This window comes from Cygnus atratus, chromosome 2, assembly GCF_013377495.2.
Source record: "Cygnus atratus isolate AKBS03 ecotype Queensland, Australia chromosome 2, CAtr_DNAZoo_HiC_assembly, whole genome shotgun sequence".
Taxonomy (NCBI): Eukaryota; Metazoa; Chordata; class Aves; order Anseriformes; family Anatidae; genus Cygnus; species Cygnus atratus.
In genome coordinates, this window is record NC_066363.1 from 149,824,880 (window position 1) to 149,848,150 (window position 23,271).

At 43.3% G+C, this 23,271-nt stretch overlaps 1 protein-coding gene across 2 annotated transcripts; it reads right to left on the minus strand.

The window, feature by feature from the left end:
* Positions 1-12,355: 12,355 nt before the first annotated feature.
* LRATD2 (LRAT domain containing 2) lies at positions 12,356-19,441 on the minus strand. 2 transcript variants are annotated; one of them, XM_050708835.1, is made up of 2 exons: positions 18,970-19,441; positions 12,356-18,532 (listed from the first exon to the last, which is right to left on the minus strand). In XM_050708835.1, exon 2 carries the CDS (start codon positions 18,525-18,527, stop codon positions 17,625-17,627), a length of 903 nt encoding a protein of 300 aa, XP_050564792.1. In that variant the 5' UTR covers positions 18,528-18,532; positions 18,970-19,441; the 3' UTR covers positions 12,356-17,624. The 2 variants fall into 2 exon arrangements, with proteins under 2 accessions (XP_050564792.1, XP_035412131.1); XM_035556238.2 differs by having other exon boundaries at positions 19,283-19,398.
* Between the last annotated feature and the right edge of the window lie 3,830 nt (positions 19,442-23,271).

The following is a 23,271-nucleotide window of genomic DNA, read 5'->3' on the forward strand; positions in this document are numbered from 1 at the left end:
GTGAGCAAGGGTCCTTAGGTTAGGAGTGCAGCTTCTTGGGGACTGTGTGCACATGATCACACGCTTGCACATACAAATAAATATGTATGTATCCTATACACACACAGAGACATATTTGTGTGTATACATATATATAAACCTTTCCTTGTGTATGTGTGCTTTTTTGTGTCTGTGTATACATATGTATTTATATGGAGAGAAAAAAGAGATTGAGTATGTATGAGAAAATAATTCAGTTCTCCTAAGAGCTGAAAAGCCCTCTGGAAGTGCTTGCCTCTTTTTACTAAGTACAGAGGAAACCTAGGGAGACTGAAAAAATGCTATTTTTAGTAATAAATTTCCTAGCCTGTGCAACTAATACCATTGTAACTTATTACATTGAAAGTTATTTGGAATTTAATTAACTTGGCTTTTAGTCCTGATTGTTTGCTTTTTCTTTCTTGAGCAATGAAAATGAACTGTGTACTTTCACCTTTATTACAAATCAGTGTCCAATCCCTTTCACTATTACGTTCTCTTACACATACGTAGTGGTGCTGTGTGAGAATATAGACATTTCTCCTGAAGTCAACAATCCTTTGTGTTAGCAGAATGTAATGAATAAATAAAAATACAGGCAGCCTTTCTGCTGTGTAAAACAGTAGATTTTATACTATCTTTGTTGATCGGAATTAAAAATAGTCCAGTTCAGTTCTGCCTTTAAAACTTGTCACTCAAGATTTCCTGGATGTGATCTCAGGGAGATGATAGTTTAAGGTCCACACAGAACACATCGTGACTTTTCTTTCCACTAACATGGTTCTCCTAGTTGTGACTCAATGCTACAAGTCCAATTCAAACAAGTGAGTCCACACCACCCAAACCTTCAACTCCAGCCAGTCCAGACTAGTTTTTGCACACTTTGTCAAACCCCAAATGCAGAAGAAGATGGCTTGCCTTTCTGCAACAGGCACAGTGACCCCAGATAAACAGACAGAGCTGTAAAAAGCAGGTCAACATAACGTCTCCTAAATGCTCTTTCTACTTAACCGGTTATTAACATTTTCTTCTCTTAATTTAAAGCCTGCATCAGAGATGACAGCTTGTTCAATAACGAGGAACATTTTCTCAGTTCTGCCAACAGGTGTTGTTGTTTAATGTAGGAAGATTGTATTGATAAAACATTGCCTAAACCAATGGCAGTATCTACCGGTTGATAAAGTTATTGTAGTAGTAATTATCCTTAAAAGAACAGTAAAAGCATAATTGCTTTTAGTGACTAACTGACACATGAAAATAAGGGTTTTCAGTTTCCTGGTCCCTGAACAGGGGCAGAATGTTTCAGGGCTCCCTACAGCCAGTGGAATTCATTGCAAGAGGCTAAAGACAGCACTTTGCTCTCTGCTCCTTATTCATAGCACTCAGCTTGTTATTCAGAAGCTGGTTTGTTTCTGGAAATATCTGTGGGTGAGCATTTCTATTCTGCTGAGTTTTAGTCAGGTAAATTGTGTTGAATATTGTATCTGCTAATACTCAACTGAGACAGCCAATTTCTCCTAAATCTGAATGTTGGAATTGCTTCTTGATTTCAACACATAAGTGATTTTTATGTATAAATGGCAAAATGCTTCTCACATTATCCATGGTGACACTTCATGCAGCCACTGACCTGCTGTGGAGGACGTGTGACATTTCCCCAGACCAGGACTTTATTTCTGCAAACAGTGCTGCCACTTACTTGCTCCGCATTCTGCTTTCTAATTTGCAGATACTTCTTCTATAAGGAATGAGAAAGAAGAAATCTCAACTTCAAGATTGCACTGGACTTAGTACACATCACTGCAGAACCTTTGACAGATGGAGATGAAATAGTGAATGCTGCTATCAATAAATAGTTGTATCTTCCAACCACCCTTTCCTTTTAGAGGTAGCTTCTATCTGGCCTCAGCTAGAAAATGCCATCCATGTTTGGTTCTGCTGTATTTTTGTTTCCCATCAGAGATGCTGAGGTGTACTTTGGTGCTTCAGTGGAAATCCCACTCAGCATTACTTGAGAAATCCTGTTAACTAAACAGCTTGTACTAGTTATCACAAAGTCTAAAAGGATATCGGACTTTTGAAAATTTATCTAAGGCAAAACCAACTGCTTGAGATCAATGTCCACATTGCAAACTTCATTCATTTTGCTTTTACATACCAGGGAATATGACTGATTTTCTCTATCTCAGTCTCTTTGTGTCCACCTCAGTAGGATGTATCATTTGCAGCCAAAAGAGAATAAAGACCAATGAATGCAATTCAAATTCTTGCAATTCAGTTTTGTCATCTTTTCCTCAAATTTGAAAAACATTTTTATTAACATAATACTTTAAAATCTACGACATATATTTCAGCCCATTTGTAGGTGGGCTCCTTTATTAAAACACAAAAACCTAACTGCAGTATCCTATAATAACGGTCCTAAGAGTGGCAGGGAAATTACTGTAATTTCCCTCCTTAAAAAAATGCGCAAAACCATCCACAAATTCAAAACACATTTCTGTGAAAATATCAAAACTCCTTTTTTTTTTTTTCATTCAGGAGTTCTATTTCCAATGGTAGCATTACACACCACTTATTGTCATTACGGCTCTTGGTTTTCAGGAGCTACATATTAGAGTTTAAAAATGTGAACCACAAGTTGTCTATAAATTAAAGAAATTATCTCTATAATTACATTTCATAATACAGTGTGAACAATTGCCCTATTTTCGTATTTTAAAATAACATTCCAGGCTGCCACAACATCAGTGGGTAAAAAGTGTACACGACATGAACAAAGCTGCCATGCTGCTGGGACTGCGCTTCTTCAGTCTGGTTCCTTACATTTTAAATGTTAACATTGCTTTAACCTTCATGCTTCTGGAAAAGTACATGAGGGATTTGAAACCGTTCGTGCCCTCCACAACCACATCATGTCAGTGCATTGAACTCTTTGTTTTTCTTGTGACCAAGCGAATGGAAAAGGAAATGGTGAGTGAGGAGTGGGTAAATGAGCCCTCCACTCAGCTTTGGACACCAGGGAAGGAGAGAATGCATTGCTTTGGGAAGAATTAATCCCTTCTAGCCAAGTTTTGCTGGGAGCGTGGCTTGCTGCGTCACAGTGACTTCCCTTGCTGGCTGGAAAAGTTTGCCACTGCTGTTTGCTTAGGGCTGTGTCCAAAAGCATTGTTGCAACCTGTCAAGAGCTGCAAGTGTCGGCGGTGCTGGCTCTCAGTGCAGCCCATAGGGACTGACAGGGAGCACGGAGCACAATATCCCAGCGAGGTGGAGCTGGAACAACAGGAAATGCTGAGACCAGGCTTTGTTAGCTAATTGTTCATTTACAGACTTTCGATTTAGGAGCATTTTTTTAAGGTCTTCCAAAGGAATGGTAACTTCAGTGGCATGTCAAAGTTCTTTCAGTGTTCTTTCAGGCACGTTTCTCTCTCTAATAGACTTATGAATTTCCTGACAGGTTGGTGCTTACTTAGCTCTGAAGTTTGTTTTGTGTAACAAAGTGGAAAACAAATTTGCCTAAAATTAAGCGCTTCCAGGCCGCCCCACATTCTTAAATAAGACCCAGATATTGCAAAAAACCATGACCTCCCTACTGCTGTTGCACTTTTTGTTTGTGTTTCAGCGCTTGCAGAGCCAAATTCTGTGTCTACAATGGGCCTGTTTTTCAAAGGCATGCCATGGAGACAAAGGTTGAAATCTAAATCACTTCACAGCAGTCTGCAAGTCTGCCTCCCTCTTCTGAGGTTGTAAATGTGTCTAAGCAAAAAGCAGCAGTTCACCTATCTGTAAACAATGGGCTTGGGTGAAATAGCTTAAATAACTGAAAAATCCTTGCTTAAAACAGAGAAGGAAATTCTGGTTCTGGGCACCAGCCTGGAGTACTTTGGGGCTGGATTAGTATGCAGGATGTAAAGAAATGAAAAGGCAGACCGTGGCTTAAAAATGTCATTGCGCAAACATGCATGTATATTCTCTCAGGCCCTGCCTTGTGGTTCAGTAATGCAGCAGGCAATGATAATGATACAATTTCATAGCTGCACTAATCCTGAGGGATGCACAAAATGCTTGACAAACTGATGTTCTGTATAAGCAATAGGCTGGGCCTTTCCTTCTCATCTGTAGAGAAGCGGAAGAGATTATAGTACAAATATAGCAAAATCTGTCTGGTAAACTCAGAAGCATGTGGAAACAATGCATTCCATTCAATGAGCACATTAAAATTTGTATTAATAAAGAAATTCAGACAACTTTACACTTAATTAGCAGACAAGCTAGAATTGTTCCATGTTGTTTTGGGGGAAGCAGAGTGCTGTAATAGGAAACAGAAATCACCTAGAAGACAGATAGACCATTTGTATGCATAAATCTGTGATTCAGAAGAGAATAAGAAGGTCTCTGATCTCATTATATGGGAGAGAGAGAAAAATCCAGCCTTGGCAAACTTATTTATGAACCTTGTTGTCAAGCTCTAATTTCCCCTACCATTTCTTTTGCTTTTTGCTGTTTGTTTATGACTTTATGAATAGGTATGATACTAGGTTATTAAACCATGCCATGTTAGAATCAAGAAACGTTTGCCTGAGTAAGAGGTTATCATATCTGAGCAATGGGTTTTACATGGGTACAAAGTTGTGGTCTAGCAAACTGGGCAGTGTTTTTGGTTAAAGTCTCTAAAGATAGAATGGCTTTGAGGGAGCCTTACTTACGTGATTTGATTGACTCTGAGAGAAATTGTCCTTTTTTTCTAAGATTATAATTGGAAACATTGTCAGACAAGGTGTATCGTTTGTTTGGATAACATGAGGCTTATGATTGACTCCCCTGTGACCAAACTGATCAAATTCAGTTAGCTTATTGATTAGTATTAGAAAAAGACAGTTTTTTTCTGTGCAATGTAAATTTGCATGTTACAAGGCCAAAAGTGTTCACAAGCTTAATACATTGAGATATCAGCTGTAAAAAGACAAGAACAAGATTATTTAATAGCCCATCAAAAGCTTGCAGAAAACTACCAGTTCCTTACCATCTTTGAACAAAGCAGTCCAAAAGGCCAAGAAAACAGAACATCTTGTGCTGTGAAGGTCCTGACACAGAAGACACAGCTGCTTTGCAATGTTATCATCTGTTTTTTCCCCTTGACATATTTCTACAACTATCAAGAGTTGTTTATAATCTCAATGACAATTTCCTATGATAAAAGAATCTCTCTTAAATTGTTCTCCATGGTCATGTCAACTATGATATATTCCAAGAATATGAAGTGGTAGCTAACAAGCATCTCTGTTTCATATAGGAAGGGGTGCAGGAGTAGGATGCTGGCACAGATCCCTGTGCCCAAGAAATGATACCTGTACTAGGGAATCTGCAAGACCATGAGGCTGAGACTGCCTAATTCAGCACTGAGCAAAGGTAAGTAAGCATGCTGTGTGGTGATTCCTCATCTAGCCCTCTCCCAAAAGCAGAGCTGGAATCCCAGGTAGAGCAGACACACACCAGCACCTCCACTCATCAGAGTAGCTGAGCCTTTTACCTGTAGGAAATCAGGCTACAAATATTCATCATGGGAGAGCACCTGTGACGCTGCAAAGTCATGGATTATTCAAGGTCATTCAGTTGGCAAAGGGACAGATGCTATGGGCATCTGGAACATACACAGACTGCTCATCGATGTTATGAATTTATTTATCTCCTGCAGGTTTTGCATACCTGGCTATACTAAGTGGGTCAGACAAGAGGTTGTAGGATTTGCGTTCACTGTAGGAATTACAGTTTCATAGACTTCAGAAACTTCATTTCCTGAGGAAATATCCTATCTTGATTTGACATGGTTCATGAAGGTGGCAGGGAGAGGACTAGAAGACTTATAGCAAAACGAACTTGACTCAGAAGAGGGACCGGTGTGCTGAGGATTCAAGACTCACATGCATGAAAGAGCCCTAGAAAACAGTGAAGAAGTATTCATGATATTCATGTAAATTTGGTAAAGAAGCATAGAGTAAGACATTCTGATTATCTCTTTATTATTTGAAAGCACTTTTTTTTTTTTCATTATGTTTTTATTGACAATGCTATTGTTCCAGGAGCTCTGTTAGAGCTACTGAGCTGTGGCTTAACCCTGCTGTTACCCTGAGAGAAGAAGGAGGAAGAAGCTGAGCTAACAGGAAAGCCTGTGGAGGGACCTTTCAAGCTGCAGAAAACATCAGCTCAGGAGAGAGGGAGAGACTGAAAAAGAAGGCTATGGGAATCCTAATTATGGTTCCCAGAGCAAAGCTGCTGGTCAGAGCAATTAGCTCTGAAACTAGAAAAAGCCATAACTGAAAGGAGAACAGAGGGTTTATTTTAATTCCTCAGTGCCTGGGAGCACTTTGGATGGGAGGTAAAGCAATACTTTCTCTTTCTAAGCAGATCCTTAGAAAGGTCCAACTCATGATATACCTAGGATGCTGGGGCCACTGGATGGCCAGGACTGCCTCCGAGCCCCAGCTCTTAATTACTTATTATGACAGATGGTGGGACAACTGGAACATTACATATATTACATTACATATACAGGAACATTACATATATTACATTAATTACGGAGAGTTATGGTGTATAAATATGTCTGCACAGGATTTTATTTTTTTTTCATGCAGGCTGTGAAAGGTTGTTCCTTTTTGTTGTGGTCAGGGAGGAGCTGACAGCCTCATCAGACTTCAAAGAACCTCAGACTCCCAGTTAGCGAGAAGCCCAGAGCTCTCATGTACCAATCTGTATAGGGAGGATGCCTTATAATATTGCAGGAAGTAGTTATGAGGCATTCGCTGCCATCCGATTTCAAACGAGTCACCTCATTTCTCTGCTGCAGTTCACCATTGATAAGCTATGCACAACACATCCCCGATCAACTTGCAGTGGAAAGTCTTTTGATTTCAGATTTAGCTTGTGAGAGGCCAGGCCAGAAAACAGAATAGTGTGATTTAAACCAAAATGTGATTATTAAGGACTATTTTCCTCTGGTGAAATTAGCAGAGAAATTTACTTAATTCTTTGTCCTTTAATCAAAGCATTAGAGTGTTTCAGAAATCTCTAAATCAGGCTGTGTAGAGTTACAAAACAGGAGAAATTCACAACTGTGCCATTTTTCTTTGCAACTTCTTTATCTCAGTGAAAGATATTTAAGCAGACCTGTCACAAAGCACACTGCTGTACAATGATGTATAAATTGGCATTTCTGTTAGGAATTCTTGCCATAAGTTCTGCAGCTGAGAGGAAGGGCAGAGCAGAATCCTGTTGAAAAACATTGGCGTTGGTGGTTAAAACAACACTTTAAAAACCCCATCCTTTTAAAACCCCACCTTGTGTGTTTACTAGGTTGTACTATGTGACACTTACAATCTGTGCTATATTAAAATGTTTAATTAGAAATATGAATTATGCCTTGCATTGTAGCAGAAAACGACCATAAAATGTCAAATAACATACACTTTGATAGTCTCACGCTATCAGAGCAGTCATGCATAAGTTCAAATCCCTTTTCAGTGGGACAATGCTCAAATTCTTTGATGAATCTAGGCCCATGCATTCAGCAGCTTCTTCCCTTTCTCAGCATGGGTTTAGTTATGTGAAGCCAGAAATGGCCTTTGTATGTTCAGACTTTGGGAGCACATTCAGCTGGAATCTAGCCTTGTGCCTAGGGTTAGACCTCTGCAGTAATTCAACTCTGCTTGTTCTGGTTTTGAACAAAGACAAGCAGGGCTATGGAGTTGTGTTACTCACTACAATTTGAGGAATCGGCTTGCCATGTGGCATTATTCTCCCACCCCTTTTCCCATAGGAACTGCACAATGTAAGTTAAGCTTGTGCCTTTGCCATTATCTTGCTATAGTGGCTTGATTCCAACACGCGGCTGTATACCACCTCATTATTTATATCCTGCTAGCATCTTATTCAGTACCTCAGCTTCCATCACAAATGTATTGGGATAACTGCTTTTTTACTGGATAAGAAGCTCATTATAATTGCAGCTTCTCTGCAGGGGCCAACACCTCCTCCCTATGAATATGGTAAGGTGCTCTGAGTGCCACCTCACCTGCAAATAGTATTTTTCCCTGCAGAGTCACTTCCCGTGGGTTGCAAGCTGCTATTGAATTTCTGCAGTAATATTTTAATTTAATAACTTAATTTAAGATTTAATGGCTTTCTTTCCTGTGCTTTGTAGTATAATTAATTCATGTGATGGGAACTCATTAGACTTGGGGATCTGAGATGCATCTATGCACGCAAGGGCTATAAACACGTAAACCTATGTTAGGGCCTATTGGAGGTGGGCATGTGCAAAACTATTCAAAGAATAGACTATTTATCCTTAGGGATAAACAGAAACTACTTTCTTAATAGTTGGGTATGTCTTTTAATCATGTCTGTGGTTTGTAATAATATTGGTAATACCAACAAAAGTCTGGCTCATTGATATTTAAGGTGGCTGAGCCCTCGGCTTCCTGAGCATAGAAGATATGGTCCAATACCTCCAAACAATCTCTTTCATGCAGGTGTGTATGCCCAGGACTTGTGGGCACTTCTCCCCCTTGAAAACTTAGCTCAAGCAGATATTATAGACACCCTGTGAGCCTCACACTGAACAGACCACCATAGTACTCATCCTTTTTGGCTTATGTAGAGCTGTGGTGCTATGCATATCCCATGAAAGTGATAAAGCTTGTCACCCTCATTGAAAATCCTGCATTGTGGGAAGAGCTGTAACTTTGGTGTCCTACATCTCCAGGGAACACAGTAACCTCAAGGCTGTCAGCTACCTGAAGGCAGTTTTCTCTCCCCTGTTGGCAGTTTTCTTCTGCTGTGATCTGATGAGTTAAATGTTCATTGAGACAGAAAAGACAAATAGCTCTGGCCTTGTAACTTAATGGTGAGCACATTTGCTCAAGTTCTGTGTTCAAGACCATGTTCTAGACTAGGCAGAGGAGAGATTTGAAATCACTTCCCAGGTAACACTTGAGCTGCCCATTTATCTGTAAGCCTGGCTCTGGTTCTCTCATTTCTTCAATTTGCAGTGAGGGCTGAGGAACCCAGCTCCAAGAGACAGGCTGTAGCCCATGACACCATGACTAGGTGTGCACAACAGCCTATCCAACAACTCTACATTTCCCTCCCCTGCACATCCCATTCATAAGTGCATTGCTTTCTCGAGGAGCTGAGGAACAAAAGCACAGGAAAAAAAAGAAAAAAAGAATAATAAAAAAAAAACAGGATCAAAGTTTGTTTTTTTTTTGGGGGGGGGGATGTGGATTTTGTAGATATGCTTGCCACTGTGTACCCAGTGCTCAGATGCCCACCAGAGTGCTGTTTCCCTGTTAGACATGCCCAATGGCTGTAGTGGATGCACTATAAAGAAGAGTGCTGCCAGCTGCCTTCCATGTGAGCCTTCTCCGTGAGTTGTGCGAGAAGACCTATTCTCCACAGACTCTGTTTACATAAGCACTGCACTCATTTCTCTGTATGCCGTCAGGGTGCCTTGATTCTTCTCTCTGGAGGCTCATCTTCCTCCGTCTGATATCCGTGGTGAGCCAGGTACACTTGTGTACCTGTTTTGCTCAATTAAACCTTTTCCAGGGATGTGACTCATCTATTTCATGGTCCAGAACATCCTCATTTCATTTCCCCTGCCCTCTGGTGACGGACTTGATTAATACTATGTAAACACCTTGAGACTTCATTGCACTAACTACTGTACAGAAAGAGCAGAGCTTGTCCCAGAGTGCTTGTTCTGAATAGGACAAGATATAAGAAGCCGAGGAGCAATGAAAAATTACACCCCAGACTTTTATATGCTCCTGAGTTAGCTTGTTTCTTAACAGTCCTGGTTAATTTTCATTGATAAAGGTGATACAAGCAACAAATTCAGGCTCCACCACAGTGACTGACCACAGACCTTGGTAACCTAGAGTGACTCAATAAGACAAATGAGTCTTATTGACTGTTTGGCGTGGATTTCTAGCAAGCTCCAGGTGCTTCTAATGAGCTCTGCCTGCTCTTCCTGATCAAAGGGTGCTTTGAGTTCTTTGTTTCCATCTGGCTCCTGATCAGGAGGATCAGGTGCTGAAGCACCCTATCAGCAGGTGCTAGGGAGAGGCCTGTGTAACTGGTGGGCCTGGTGTACAGCTAGTAATATGTGGCTGGCAGATGCAGCAGATTGCACAAAAGAGGACAGAAATTCTGCTGAGAACAGCATACAGATGGTGGTCTGAGGAGGTCTGATGTTCACTAGAGGCTCAAATCTGAGAGGCTGCTGAGACCCTCAGACTATTACACCCCTGCTGCACTTCTGTGTGGGCACCGCTGACACTGCTGAGGAGCCCTGGAGCACATCACAAGTGGCTTCATGGCTCTAGTGGCTAACAGCATGGGCATCCAGGTGGTTTTCTCCTTGCTGGTGAGCAGAAATGGCTTGAGATGCACTGGATGGATTCTCCTGGTTGATGAAACTGGTGTTGGCAACATCAATTTGACGTCAGTGACCACGAGATCTTCAGTCCGCATTCTTCTGTGGCCACAGGATCCTCAGTCCACCTTCTTCTATAAAGACAATCTGAGCAGGTGGTAGTGGTGGGTCGTCCTCCTTGACACAGTACTCTAGAGAACTGAGCATAGTTTCAGGAGAAAGACTGCAATTTGAATTCCTCTTATGCTTGGGGATAGGGAATGATTTAAATTCCCATCCACCACTTCCAGATTTTCGTGGGATGAGGACTTTCATGAGTGCACTTGCTGGAAGTGATCCAGGGCAAAGCAAAGAGAGAACTGATAAGGGAACCTCGCCGCAAAATCCAACTGCTCAGAACAGCCACTTGGGAGGGCAGAGACCTCATCACAGTTCATGTCCCTGTAAATGCATTTCATGTAAACTTATTTCTGCCTCAGGTGTGAAGTTCTGAAATAAAGGGAACATAATTTTTAAGAAGTTCCTCTTCGATACCTGAGGTCACATACGTTCTGGGAGCAGCCACTGTAGCATAAAGCAGGCTCCCACTTACTGGATCCCCCACTCCATGGGCACAGGCTGTGAGAGAAGACAGGAGTTACATTGCTTCACGTATTTGCAGAAACTTGTGTGAGAAAAAGGCCCAGAACTTCAAGATTCTGAAAACACCGTAAAAATAAATAAATCAAACTTCAGAATTTAGTGGCCTCCGATGCTAGGTGGCACATGAGCAGGGATTTTGGGATATTGATTCAGTCACCTGTCTCACGTTTTTGGTTCTTTGTGTTATTTTTCAGATCTAGTATCAGACACCTGAAAATTCAGGCATTTGCACTGACACAGAGCACAGCTGGGTGCCTTATACATCTTGTTCAGAATCACCTAAGTCCATGCCAGAGCTAGAAATTAAATGCTATGGTGGAATCCCACCTGCAGCCCTGAGCCTTAGAAGCTGTATTTGTTACTTGACTTTTATCTCACTCTGTCATACCTGTGAGAAGGCTGTAAAGGACAGCTGCAATCCCAGAAGAGCTAAATCTCCACTAGTGCTTTCAGCAGAGGTCTGCCTTGTTACAGCCAAATTTCCTCATGATGGTTTCACTCAAAGTATTCTTGCTTGAGCTGACTTGGTGCTTTTGCGTGAGATTCACACAACCTTTTCTGGCCAGGACCTCAGGGAGAAGTACAGTTCATTTGTTGTATTATGTTTTTGTAGTCATGGATGAGCACATGGCAGAAAGCTTTGACAAATTAAGAGCCATTACCCCACAGATATAACATCTTACTAAGATGAACAACCCTCATCAACCTCAGTAAGAAATCTGTGTTTGCCTGGTGTGACTAACTCACTAGTAGGTTGCACGTTGATCCCATCCCACCCCTGGAGTTTCCATGATATAAAACATCACACAAACAGAACAGTTTTACAGATCACCAAAAACTCCCTGTGAGTTCTGATGTTCTCTCATTTCTCCCTCTCACAGACACATCTGTTCCTTTAGCAGTTGCTGGCAGACAAGACAGGCCTGGGTGCCAACTAATACTATATGATCTTCTGCTGAATTCATTTTCCACTTTCAAAATTAAATTATGGGCCAGATCCCCATCAGATTTGATACAGATATTGCCTATTAAGCAGCTGATGGTCTGGCCTTGTACGGAGATTATTTTTTGTCTTTCTTTGGGCAACAACACAACTGAGGAGTTAGATTTTGATCTGACATGTGAAGCCAGTGAAAACATTGATTGCTTTGTGCCTGACGTATCCATCATGAGAGAAATCACTACAGTTTTCCAAACAAGATAGGGAAAAAATACAACATTAAAAAAAAAAAAGGAAAAGAAAGAGTGTAAAAGATACTATAAATCTTTTATTTCTTTTTAGTTACTATGCAATGCCCTTCATTTTGAAGGAAATGGTACAATCAATGATCTGTACTTCTTTCTCAGGAAAAGAAGAGATATTTGCACTAACAATTCAACATTTACTGACAAAAGACAGCTTACAGAAAACGCTCATGGAGAAAAAATCATATTTTGTGATTACACTGGCTATTGTGGATGAATTTTTACAATATCAGGAATTTTAGGTGTGTATTTAAAGAAAGTTTCTAATTCAATAATAATGCAAAAGAACCATCTAAACCACTGATGTTTGAAGCTACCCTGATTTCTTCTTATCCACAGTTACGAAAGAAAAAGAAAAGTATGATCTGGAAAATCTAAGCCCATTATACAATACACCTGGCCTTATCACTGCACATTAATTTATAAGAGTAGCCAAGCTAACACATAAATAACAGTGGGTTTCTTACAAATAGAAACTGCTGTTGAAAACGATGTATTTTCTACCTTTACTTAGTTGCTCATCTCTGATTTGTTGTATAAAATTAAAATTTGCTTTCAAAAAATATTTGTTCCTACATGGCTGTTAGAATTATGGTTGGCATGGTTAATTGACAGAAAAGCAGAGGTGGCAAATTACTCAACGACAAGCTTCACCCACCCTTTGGTGAGACCCAAAGGAAGAAAGAAGGAAAAAGAAAACCACTGTTATGTTCAAAATCTGAAATAGGTAATATGTGATTAATATACTTTAGTACTTGGAGTGGAATATCAAACTTAAAAGAACAAAATGTAACAAGCGTGCTTGGGGTTTCATTAATACAAAATAATTGAAATTTTACTTCCATAGTCTAGGGTCCTTCAGTCTGAAGAATATACTTTTCCTAGTAAGAAAATAGTTTTTGAAGTAGCTTTTGTTTTTAATTCCCCTGCCTACCTTGCAACTGTCTACTGTGTTGGCCAGCTGAGCTCTGGTGTTGTAATCAATACTTTGCATTCACATAGTATCAGGGAAACTTGAAATAGTCTTCAGTTTATATCTGTGTTCGCTGCCATGGAAGGTGAATGTCTAAATTGTGTTTTTAAAATTACTCAATCCAGGGATAGTTGTAGGTTTTACTATAAAGCCTTTTCCAAGACATTATTTACATCAAACAAAGCAATACTCTGGGGAAATAAGACTGCTCATCTACATTTCCTAAGCTGGAGCTACGTTTACACATCTGGGGCTTACTCTTGCCAGCCTTTAACATGTGCATAATGGTATTCACAGCAGTCATCCTGTCTGTAGCAGTACATATACCTAAATGGGTAAATTCATACAGATGCTTAAGTGTTTGCACAATCAAAGAGCTTTTAAAACAAATTATATTAACTTTAAGCACTAAAAACACAAGGGAAAGTTCAAGCATGACAAGACAAAGACACCAGAAAGGAATCTGCAGCACGATCATCAGCTTAGTGTATAACTACTGTATAAAATGCATCTTTCACCCCTCACTGCATCAGTGCTGCTTGTAGATTTCCAGGGGGAGACTGAGGCCAAAGTTTGGGCTGGATTCCACAAGCTTTGTTTGGACAAGAGGCCGTTTGAGAAGCAACCTTTGGAGCACTACTTATTCTCCCTGGTGATTTGGCAATGCCAGGTCCTCTGTGCTTCCAGCAGAGACTTCAGATCAAAATGCCAGCCCCTTACTCAGAAAGAAATGTAAATATACACTTAACTTCAAGCATATGAATAGTTTTGCTCATTTTCAAGTGGCTCAATTTCAAACTTCAGTATAGGCCTATGGCTTTGCTGAACCAGAAGTTCTACAGAAGGATCACACCTGAATTTCTCTACCTTAAAGAACGAGCTGCAGAGAAGAGCACTTATCTATTTGCTTTCCCTCTTTTTTTTTTTGATCTACAGAAAGTATTGAAGTATACACGTACACAAAAAAGTCTGTTTTCCCAAGATATTTTTTTCTTTAAAATCAAGCTCTAGAAATCACAGTCTAGTCTGCAGTCAGTAACTGAATAAAGCCAAATAAAAACAAGAAGATAAGCATTGTGATGCGCTTCTACAGCAATTCCAGTTCTCGCATCCAGCTCATTATGGGTCCATGGCTTTAAAAACCAGACTGCTTAGAAATGTTTGCAGTACTGTTTAGTAGCACCTATTAAATAACACCACCTAATCAACAGGTGGGGAAAAGAGACCCACCTGTTAAAGATTCAACACCTGCATCTTTATCTGTTGGAATAAGAAATCCCTGTAAGGAGGTAGCCCGCTTTCAGAGGATCTGAGGAAAAAAAAAATCCAGCTCCCTCCCCACCTCCCCAAGTTGTTTGCTTTGCCTTTAAAAAAAAAAGCGAACACTTTCCAAATAATGGAATTGCAGAAGGCAGAATAAATTCCTAACCATAACTTGAAGTTTAAAATGTTGCTGTTTGGAATATTTAAGTGCTGAACACCTGAATTGCAGGTGCTGGAGGAGTAGATAAGGTTCTAGAACACAGCTGACTGCAAGCCAGACTACTATGTTGTGAGGAAAGCTCCCTTGCAGCTCTCCATCCTAACAAGGCTGTGCAAGCTCTGGGATTCTTTGCTAAGGCCCTTATGGGAATTTATCCCCAAAGGCATGACCGGTACAGGGAAGCACCAAGATCAGCACAAGACATGATTTCAGTTGGTCAAAGCAGCTTTGCTCTCCATTCTCAAGCAGATTTGGTCCTTTTTTTTTTTTTTTTTTAAATTATTAAACAAAGGAAAAAAAGGAAAGGAAACACCAGAAAAACAAAGCCAGACTGTGCAGGATATCTCAGGAGAAAAATGGCTATGTGTCATAGTTCTGATGTTTCAGACACAAGGGAAAAATATTTTCACAACTAGTTTACTGTTTAGTACCCTGTAGATACATAATATTTGACATTTATAGCAGTTTCTATACTTTATGACCTAGAATATACTTTAGATCACTAATGAAAAATAAACCCATTCAGAGAACTGGAAAATAATGTGCATAACAACTTACTTTCAAATTCAAGGTTATGATGGATTTTTTTTAAACTTTCAAAAATATCTGTAAGAAAATATTATTTTACATATATTACACAGTGAAATAAACTTTGTTATGTACAAGGTTCCAGTATGAAAGAAACAACAGCCAGACGTTTACTTATGGTCTAGATAACCTCAGTTGTCTCATAGCAGTCAGTACAGACTCTCCTTCATTCTTTCAGACTAATACAGTGATCCTTTCAGCAGTTCAGTAGTTGCATAAAACCAATGTGCAGACATCCACATACTAACCCTATTGCAGGTAGATAGGGGCAGTTACTATGCTTTTAAAGCAAGGTTGCACACCTGCTTGACAGCCACACTAACAGGGGTATAACTCAACTGTGTGTTGAAGAAAAAAAATCTCACTAGTGCAGACACCTGAGCTATAGCATTCTAAGGGAGCTTGCTGTTAAATTCTCCTTTGGATTTGGGCATTTCACAGCCCAAGATGAGAACAGAGTCATTAAGGAAAGAGAATATTGTGTATTTGCATAATCCTAAGAGTTGCTTTTTCCACCGGAAGCAAGGATGAAATAGTCTCTCATTGCTTTTTTTCCGAGCTTGTGTGTCTTAGGTAGGAAGCACAGCACAGATCTGTTTGGGCTACATTGTCAAAGTGGCTTCACAGAGTCCCAACTAATCAAAAGCCAGTATCTACTTATTTTTAAGTCAACAAACTTTGCTCCCAGGAGGGTGGAAAGGACATTGAGTACTTTGCTATTTGTGGTATAACTATAAACAACCACAGGGAAGACGGTAGTAACTACACTTCAAGTTTACACCACACTTAATTGCTGTTATTTAAATGAACTCAAGCCTATCTTCAAGTTCACCTCTTTGCTATTGTGTTTTTAAGGGGAAGGAATTTTGTGTTATAAGCTGCCTCCAAATCAGTGTTTGCTCACACACTTCAGATCCCAGGACAAAGACCTGACAGTGCTGCCCATGCAGGAGGCCAGTTCAACAGTTGAAAACAAAGTTCAGGGAACATTCAGGGCAGGCAGCATCACACTCCCCCGTCCCCTCCTCTTAACGAGGGACCTGCACAATGACTCTGGAGGCACATCCTCTTTTCTAATGCTATAGCTCAGCTGCATAACATAAAAATTAGCAAAAAAAAAAAGGGAAAACAAAAGGGAAAACAAAGTCCCTAATGAAGGGAAAATTGCTTTGTGGTAAGAAAGGGAAAGGAACACCCAAACCCCCCTGCCTGCAGTGACTTCCATCTTGTGCTCCCTCCCATCACAGCTGGGTTTGGTGCAGAACCTGTGACATCCTCACAGCCAGGGGCACCTGGTCAAGAGGCCCCTCTCTTGGGACATGCTAGTGCATGCAAACAACCTGCTTCTACTGCCTCGGGTGTACCACAGATGTCATCAGGAGCTCTGCCATTTGCTTTCGGGGAAGCCAGGCAGCCAGTAACAAGCTCTGGTGTAGCTCAGTACCTGCCTCCAGGAGTCCCAGCACGCACCAATGCACAGCCTCCATAATAAGGGCTGCAAACTTCCTCCTTTCCAGGACCAGCCAGCAATAAACAAACCTCCTCCATCCTCGACAGAAATTACATGCTGATAGCTAGTAAGGAGCTTCCCTCGGACCACCTGCAAGTTCCTATTAATTAAGAAGGCACCAGGAACATCAAAGCCATTTCATTAGTCAGTGATTTCTCCCTTACACCTTCTGGGGGACTGGCTAGTAATCCATGAAGCCTTGCACCAAGCAAGCAAATAACTTGTTGCAAGACCAACAGCAGCCACAACTGAAGAGAAACAGGGGCAGAGAAGGGAAAACAACATCCTCACACTTCTCAGCTGCCAACTAAACATGCACTCAGCTACATGGCCATGTCCTGGAAGTTGCTGGCTCCTTAATAGTAAGAAATACTTGCAACTTCCGCTGATAAGTAGATGTCAAAGGCATTTAGCATCCTGCAGGGTTACGCCTTCTGGCAGATGGATGAGGAAAAGGCTAACACAGAGGAAGGGAAAGAGGTGGGGGTACAGAAGGGTAGAATTGCCCTGAGTTTTATCCTCTACAAGTCAGTGGTTTTACCATCGAGCACTGAAGGAGTTAAGCACTAAAGCACAGACACTTAATCAGCTTTCCCCCTTCCTTTCACATGTGATTGGAACGAAGCTGCACTGAAGCGGCCCAAAGGGCTTGTAACAGCTCAATTTCGCAGCCTTCAGTTTTAATCCCCATCACCCAGCCTAAAGCAGCATGGTGGTGCTGAGGCTGCTACTCCACAGCAGTCCGAGCACCTGGATGGTGGTGATGGTCTTCATCCTCCTCTTCATCTTCTTCCTCTGCGGCCTGCAGGTGGCTGGAGAGCTCCTGGATCACAGCAGCCCTGCCAATCTGGTCATTTCTCCTCTTCTCCATAATCAGATCCTCCAGGCTCTGAAACTCCAGTGTGTGGCTGCGCTTGTCGCCCAGGCGGATCTGCAAGCGGTAGGGCTGCTTGCCTATGCGCAGCTCCCCGCCGATTTTAAACTCCCTCTTGCCGTAGCGGCACCAGGCAGCGAAACACTCAGAGTTTCTCCAGCTCAGGTCCCGGTCCTTGCAGCCCACCTGCTCCAGGGCATTGCGCACCACCGCAGCCGGGCTGAGGGGCTTGTAGCGGTACAGCTGGTTGGCGATGCGGCCCCGTCTGCCCTGGCTGGCATCGGTGAGGAAGCTGTTCACCACCTCCAGCCTGTGCAGGTGCACGACTTGGAAATCCCCAACGTAGACCACCCAGTGCGGGTACTGGGCCTGGCACACAAACTCTACCAGGTCACCCGGCTTGCACCTGTTCAGCAGATTCTCCGGTGTGTAGGTGCTCAGGTGTCCCCGGCCTCCTTCATCACCCTCCTCTGGCGAGATGTCCTCCTCAGAAAAGCTCTTCTGGTAGATACACTCATCCCGATAATAGACCGAGCACTCCACCTCGTGCAGCTGGGGATCGTACGGCTGCAGGGCTGGGGGCTCCCCCCCCAGGTCGTGTCCTGACTCCTGCTGCTGCTCCAGCTCATCATCATCATTCGAAAAGATGTACGAGACCCCGATCCTGGGCCCTTCATCCCTGTCCACACCCGCTGGGTCAGCCGTGGGAACTTCCTTGTAGTTCAGGTGGGTCAGCTTCTCCACCTGGTTCCCCATGCCCACTGCAACGACAGACACACAGCGGGGCCGTGAAGGGGGCTGAGCATCCAGAGGGTCAGCGGGGGGGGGGGGGGGTGTTAGGGCACGTCCCCCACCCACCACCACCTCTCCCCGTTGCAGTACAGCCCCTGCAAGACCCCTCGGGGAGGGGGATGAAGGCGCTGGCCACGGTTTCCCCTCACCTGCCCGGGCAAGAGAGGAGGCAGCACCGCCACCTGTTAGCCGGCAGCGAGGAAGAGGAAGGCGCCGGAGGAGCGGGCAGGCACCGAGCCACCTGTTAGGGCGGGGGGGGGGGGGGAGGAAGGCTGCAAACACCGGGCTGGGGGCACAACGGGGGAGGAAAACACAAGTCCGGGATGGGGACGGCGGAGTTCACCCCCCAGGTTTCAACCTGCCCCCTCCTCCAGCCTCCCTTCCCGCCGGGAGCTTCCAAACTTACCCTCCGGAGAAGGCTGCGTGGCGCCGGCAGCGGCTCTAGGGCGAGCTGGGGGTGGGCGCGGAGCTCGGCAGGATCATGGCCCCCCTCCAGGACCCCTCCCGGACCTCCCCCCCCCCCCCAGCAGCAGCAGCGCCCCAGCGCCGCGCTGCCGGCACCCGGGGCTGTGCAACAAGCGCCGGAGAGGCACGGCTAAAGGCAGGGAGGCTGGCTCCGGCTGCGGACTCAGCCCCCAGCATTTAAAGAGGCAGCTCTTTTTTTTTTTTTTTTAATTTCCCTCTCCCCTCCCCCCTCCTTTTTATCCTCCTCCCCGCACCTTTTTTTTTTTTTCTTTCCTTTTTTTTTTTTTTTTTTCTTTTCCTTTTCCTCTCTCCTACATGCCGAGCGCTTTGCTCCCCGCCGAGGCTGATGCGCGAGCGGAGGCTGCCGTTGGGCTGCGGGTGCGTGTGCAACACGCTCGCCCCCAAACTCACACGCACACCCGGCCCCTTTAAGGGAGCGGTGCCACGAAGCAACCCAACCCTCCAGTTTGCAAGGGGGGGAGCCAAACTGGGAGCCGGGCTGGGAGCCGGAGTTTGCTCGGGACGGCGCTGGGAGGAGGTGGAAAACCCCAAAAAGCGGCGCCGTGGGAATGGGCACACTGCGCCCCCGGGGGATGCGCCGGGAGGTGCCTCCTTGGGGCAGGAACGGGGAAGTTGGAAAGGGAACAAAATCAAAGAGCCCAGCTCTCCCGGGCTGACTTAGCGCCTTATATTCATTCCTCCATGAGCGGAGCGTGTAATTAGTTTTATTAATTTCTTTTCTTCCCGACTCCAAGAGATCGGTCGCTTTTTCAATAGAGGAGATTATGTTTCTTTCCCCCTGGAAAGGCATTATCGGAACCGGTGGGAATATTTTTTCTTTCTGTGTTTCGGAGAACACAAAACAATATTCTGCTTTTTCATTAATACCTAGTTAGTCTACTAGGTGGGTATTCTTACTATTTTAACATGCATTGGTAAATCCATGCTATTAAAACAGGCTACAGAGATAATTTATGGGAGCAGGAGTAATGTCTTTAATTTTGTCTCATTTATTCCCTTTGTCTGTTGTCTTGTAATTTATAAACCCAACTGCACACCGCTCTTTTGAGGGTTCACTAAACAGCAGCAAATCAGGGAACAAATGTGGTGCTGCTGGTATGCTGGGCGCTGCCCACAGACCTGAAGAGTGCCGTTTCCATTAGATTATGATATCAGATTCTGAAAATATAGAAGCCCCTTTGGGGCTGGGGTTATGCTTGTGGTGCTCAGCCTGAGACGGTGAGGCAGGGATGCAGCCTCAACGCTGCTTCAGGTGACAGGCAGATGGATGGGGACCTTTTTGTTTGGAATTCACCTGGTGGCTCTGTCTGCGGGAGCATTTTAGAGAACTAAAAAGCACGTCAAGGGTGTGCCTTTGAAGTGAATCTCCCAAACGCCCCCCGCAAACACACTTTGTTTTTCATGTCAGAGTGGTTTCAAACAACACATACATGTTCCTCTCGCCTTCAGCTAAACTAGATGTGCTCCCACACAGGATTGGACTGAGGTTGGTTGAGTAAACCTCCAAAATGTGTTTAATGTAGATGTCATTTTTCAGCATTGCCTGTTTCACTCTACAGTTCCTCTCCTCCTGTGCTGCACTGTTTGCTGATGTAGATATAGCTGCTCTTGGACAAAAGAGGGCCCTGCTACGTAAGAGCTTTGCAAAACTGCTTCAGTACTTAAGGATGTGTAAAGATGAGAGTCTCCAAAGAAGGAAGAGGCGTACTGGGCATAGATGTGACTTTTTTGTGTTCTCTTATTGGTACTGAAACCTGTGTCTCAGCACTGTGCCTTGCTGTCTTTGGAGCAGTTTTATTTCACAACTAAAACAGTCTGACAGCCCTGCGTCGAAGGCAACGTTTCCTTTTCAGTCTGCTGCGATGTGGGGAAAGTTGTGCCTGTGCAGGGGCACAAGCTCAGCACTGCCCAGAGGAGCCACTCGTGTGTGCGTGCACATCCACACATATTTGCAGCTCTCGATCTTTTTCTTCCTGTCTGCTTCAACTCACCCCAGTGCTTAATTTTCTGCACCTTGTCGGCTGCTTTGATCTCTTTGATCTCTTTGAGTTTCATTTCAATGACTGCTCCTCAGAATCCACATTCTCTGATCAATCTCCTGCTTTCTAGGATCAGAAATCTTGGGCGAGTATTTTTGTGTCAGAGCCCATACATAATTGCATACTGTACCCTGCAGATAAGGCATTGGATGGGAAATCCACAAAGGACTTTTAGTGGCTATATATCACCTGGGCTGGAGCCTAAAATTATGATGCTTCTGTGTGCTTAACTCCTAAGCCTTGAAGCAGCTAACCTACACGGGCACGAGGGGTGGGGGCTGGTGGCAGGGATGTGCTACCTTGATGAATATGCTTTTAAAGGGAGCACTGACCTCTTGCATGGTTTTTGAAAAAAAAAGGACTTTGGTGCTTATCTCCTAAAGATAATCCAGTCTGTGGGTCTTGAGTGGAGGGAGGAACCGTTGTGCAGTGCTGAGCTGGAAGCCCAAACTGCAGGCAGGACAGAGTTGAAGACAAACCTCTGACCTTGCTATCAGAGGTTTCTCAATTAGGTGACTCTTTGCTCAGCAAGCTGGTATTTGTAAACCGATTTTGAGATATTCAGCTCTGTGCATCTCACAGAGGGAACCAAGTGCTGTGGACACTGGTTACAGCTCTGCTTGAATACCTACAGAAGTCAACTGGGATGTCCATGCTTAAATAATGTAACTCCCTGGGGTCACTCCCAGGTCCCCATCACTTGCTCATCTGGATTGCATAAGTGTTTGTTCCTTGTAGATTCTCTTTTGGGGTGAATCAGTCCCCTCCCAGACAAACCCCAGGTGTGGTTTTGGGGCTGGTTCATTTCAGGGAACTGCGCCATCTGAGTCCCTGCAGAGTGCAAGGAAGCAGGGGTGAACCTGCATGAGGTCTGGCTCCCTCTGCTCCACACAGCCCTCCAACACTTTCCCAGCTGAGTTTGCACATCCATATGCTCGCAAGCTATTGCTGAGTGCAGCAACACATATCTCCCATTTCACGTCGTAAAAATACCATTCTAGTGGGTTGCAACATGACTTGTAGGATATTTTAGATGCTTCAGATTTTGATTCCCTATAACACACACTCTAAATAGTAGTCTCCCTTTTAGGGCCGAAAAAAATGCCACAGTGCAGGGCTATCTGGAAATTCAAAGCTGCTTTGCTATATAGTCCAATGATGTGTACAGCCCACAGAGGCTTGTACCTCTTGGCTTGGAGACTGTGGATCACCAATGGAGCAGGTACATTTAGCAGTCTCTATGACTATGCAGCTGATATGATCCAGGGACCTCTGTAGTGCTATCTCTGATTGCTTTAAGCTTCAGTTCTGTAGTTTTAAGAATTCAGTGTCTAAGTTGTGTTGTTGTTCCAGTGCTATCTTATGTATAATCTTACACACACCTTACATCCAGAGCTTTAAAAGGTGATGTTGATTTGAAATCACAATTCTGCCTTTCTTGGATGTGAAGTACTGTGTTGTCATTGTTATAATTATTAAAAGATATCCACTATGAGAAAAAATAAGTCGTATTGTCGTATGTTTATGTTTTCTTCTTGTTGACCAGCACTTCTGAGTAAGACAAGACTTAGTACCTCATTCTGTAAGCATGCTGCATTTTGCAGGTATTCACCCGGTTGACAGCTATGACACCCTTGAGTTATTTAATTGTTTCCGTTTCTTTTTTTTTTTCAGTAGGGTTTTACAAGAACTGAGATAAATTATGCTCCATTTATCATGTACGCGCTGTACTGCCACATAGCCCTAGCAAACTAGAGTGCTTACACACTACAGTGGAATTAGGGGCACTGAGAAAATAAGTAGCATCCTAATGAAGTCCATGGAGGTTCTTTCCCTGAGTTTTTTAGAATTCCATCATGCCCCTAATTGAGGGAGGTGTGTGACCTGAGGGCTGCTTGGTAGATGATGTTCCTTCATGAAAACTGGAGCCCAGTCCACCAAGGAGGTTTAGATTCAGAATTGTAACGTCTGGTTTGTCACCTCTTTGCCTTCCGCTGGAAGTCTCTTCCCTGAATAAGGCACCAAGTTCTTGTAAAGCTGGGAAATGCCACTTAAAATGAGATTCATCAAAGCCAGCACGCCTGAGCTACCTGTCGGGGAACAGAAGAGAAAGTTAGCGTCCTGACAGCTGTTGCAAAACAGTGCTTCCTTTCACTCATGTTACACAGCCTAATACTCTCCCA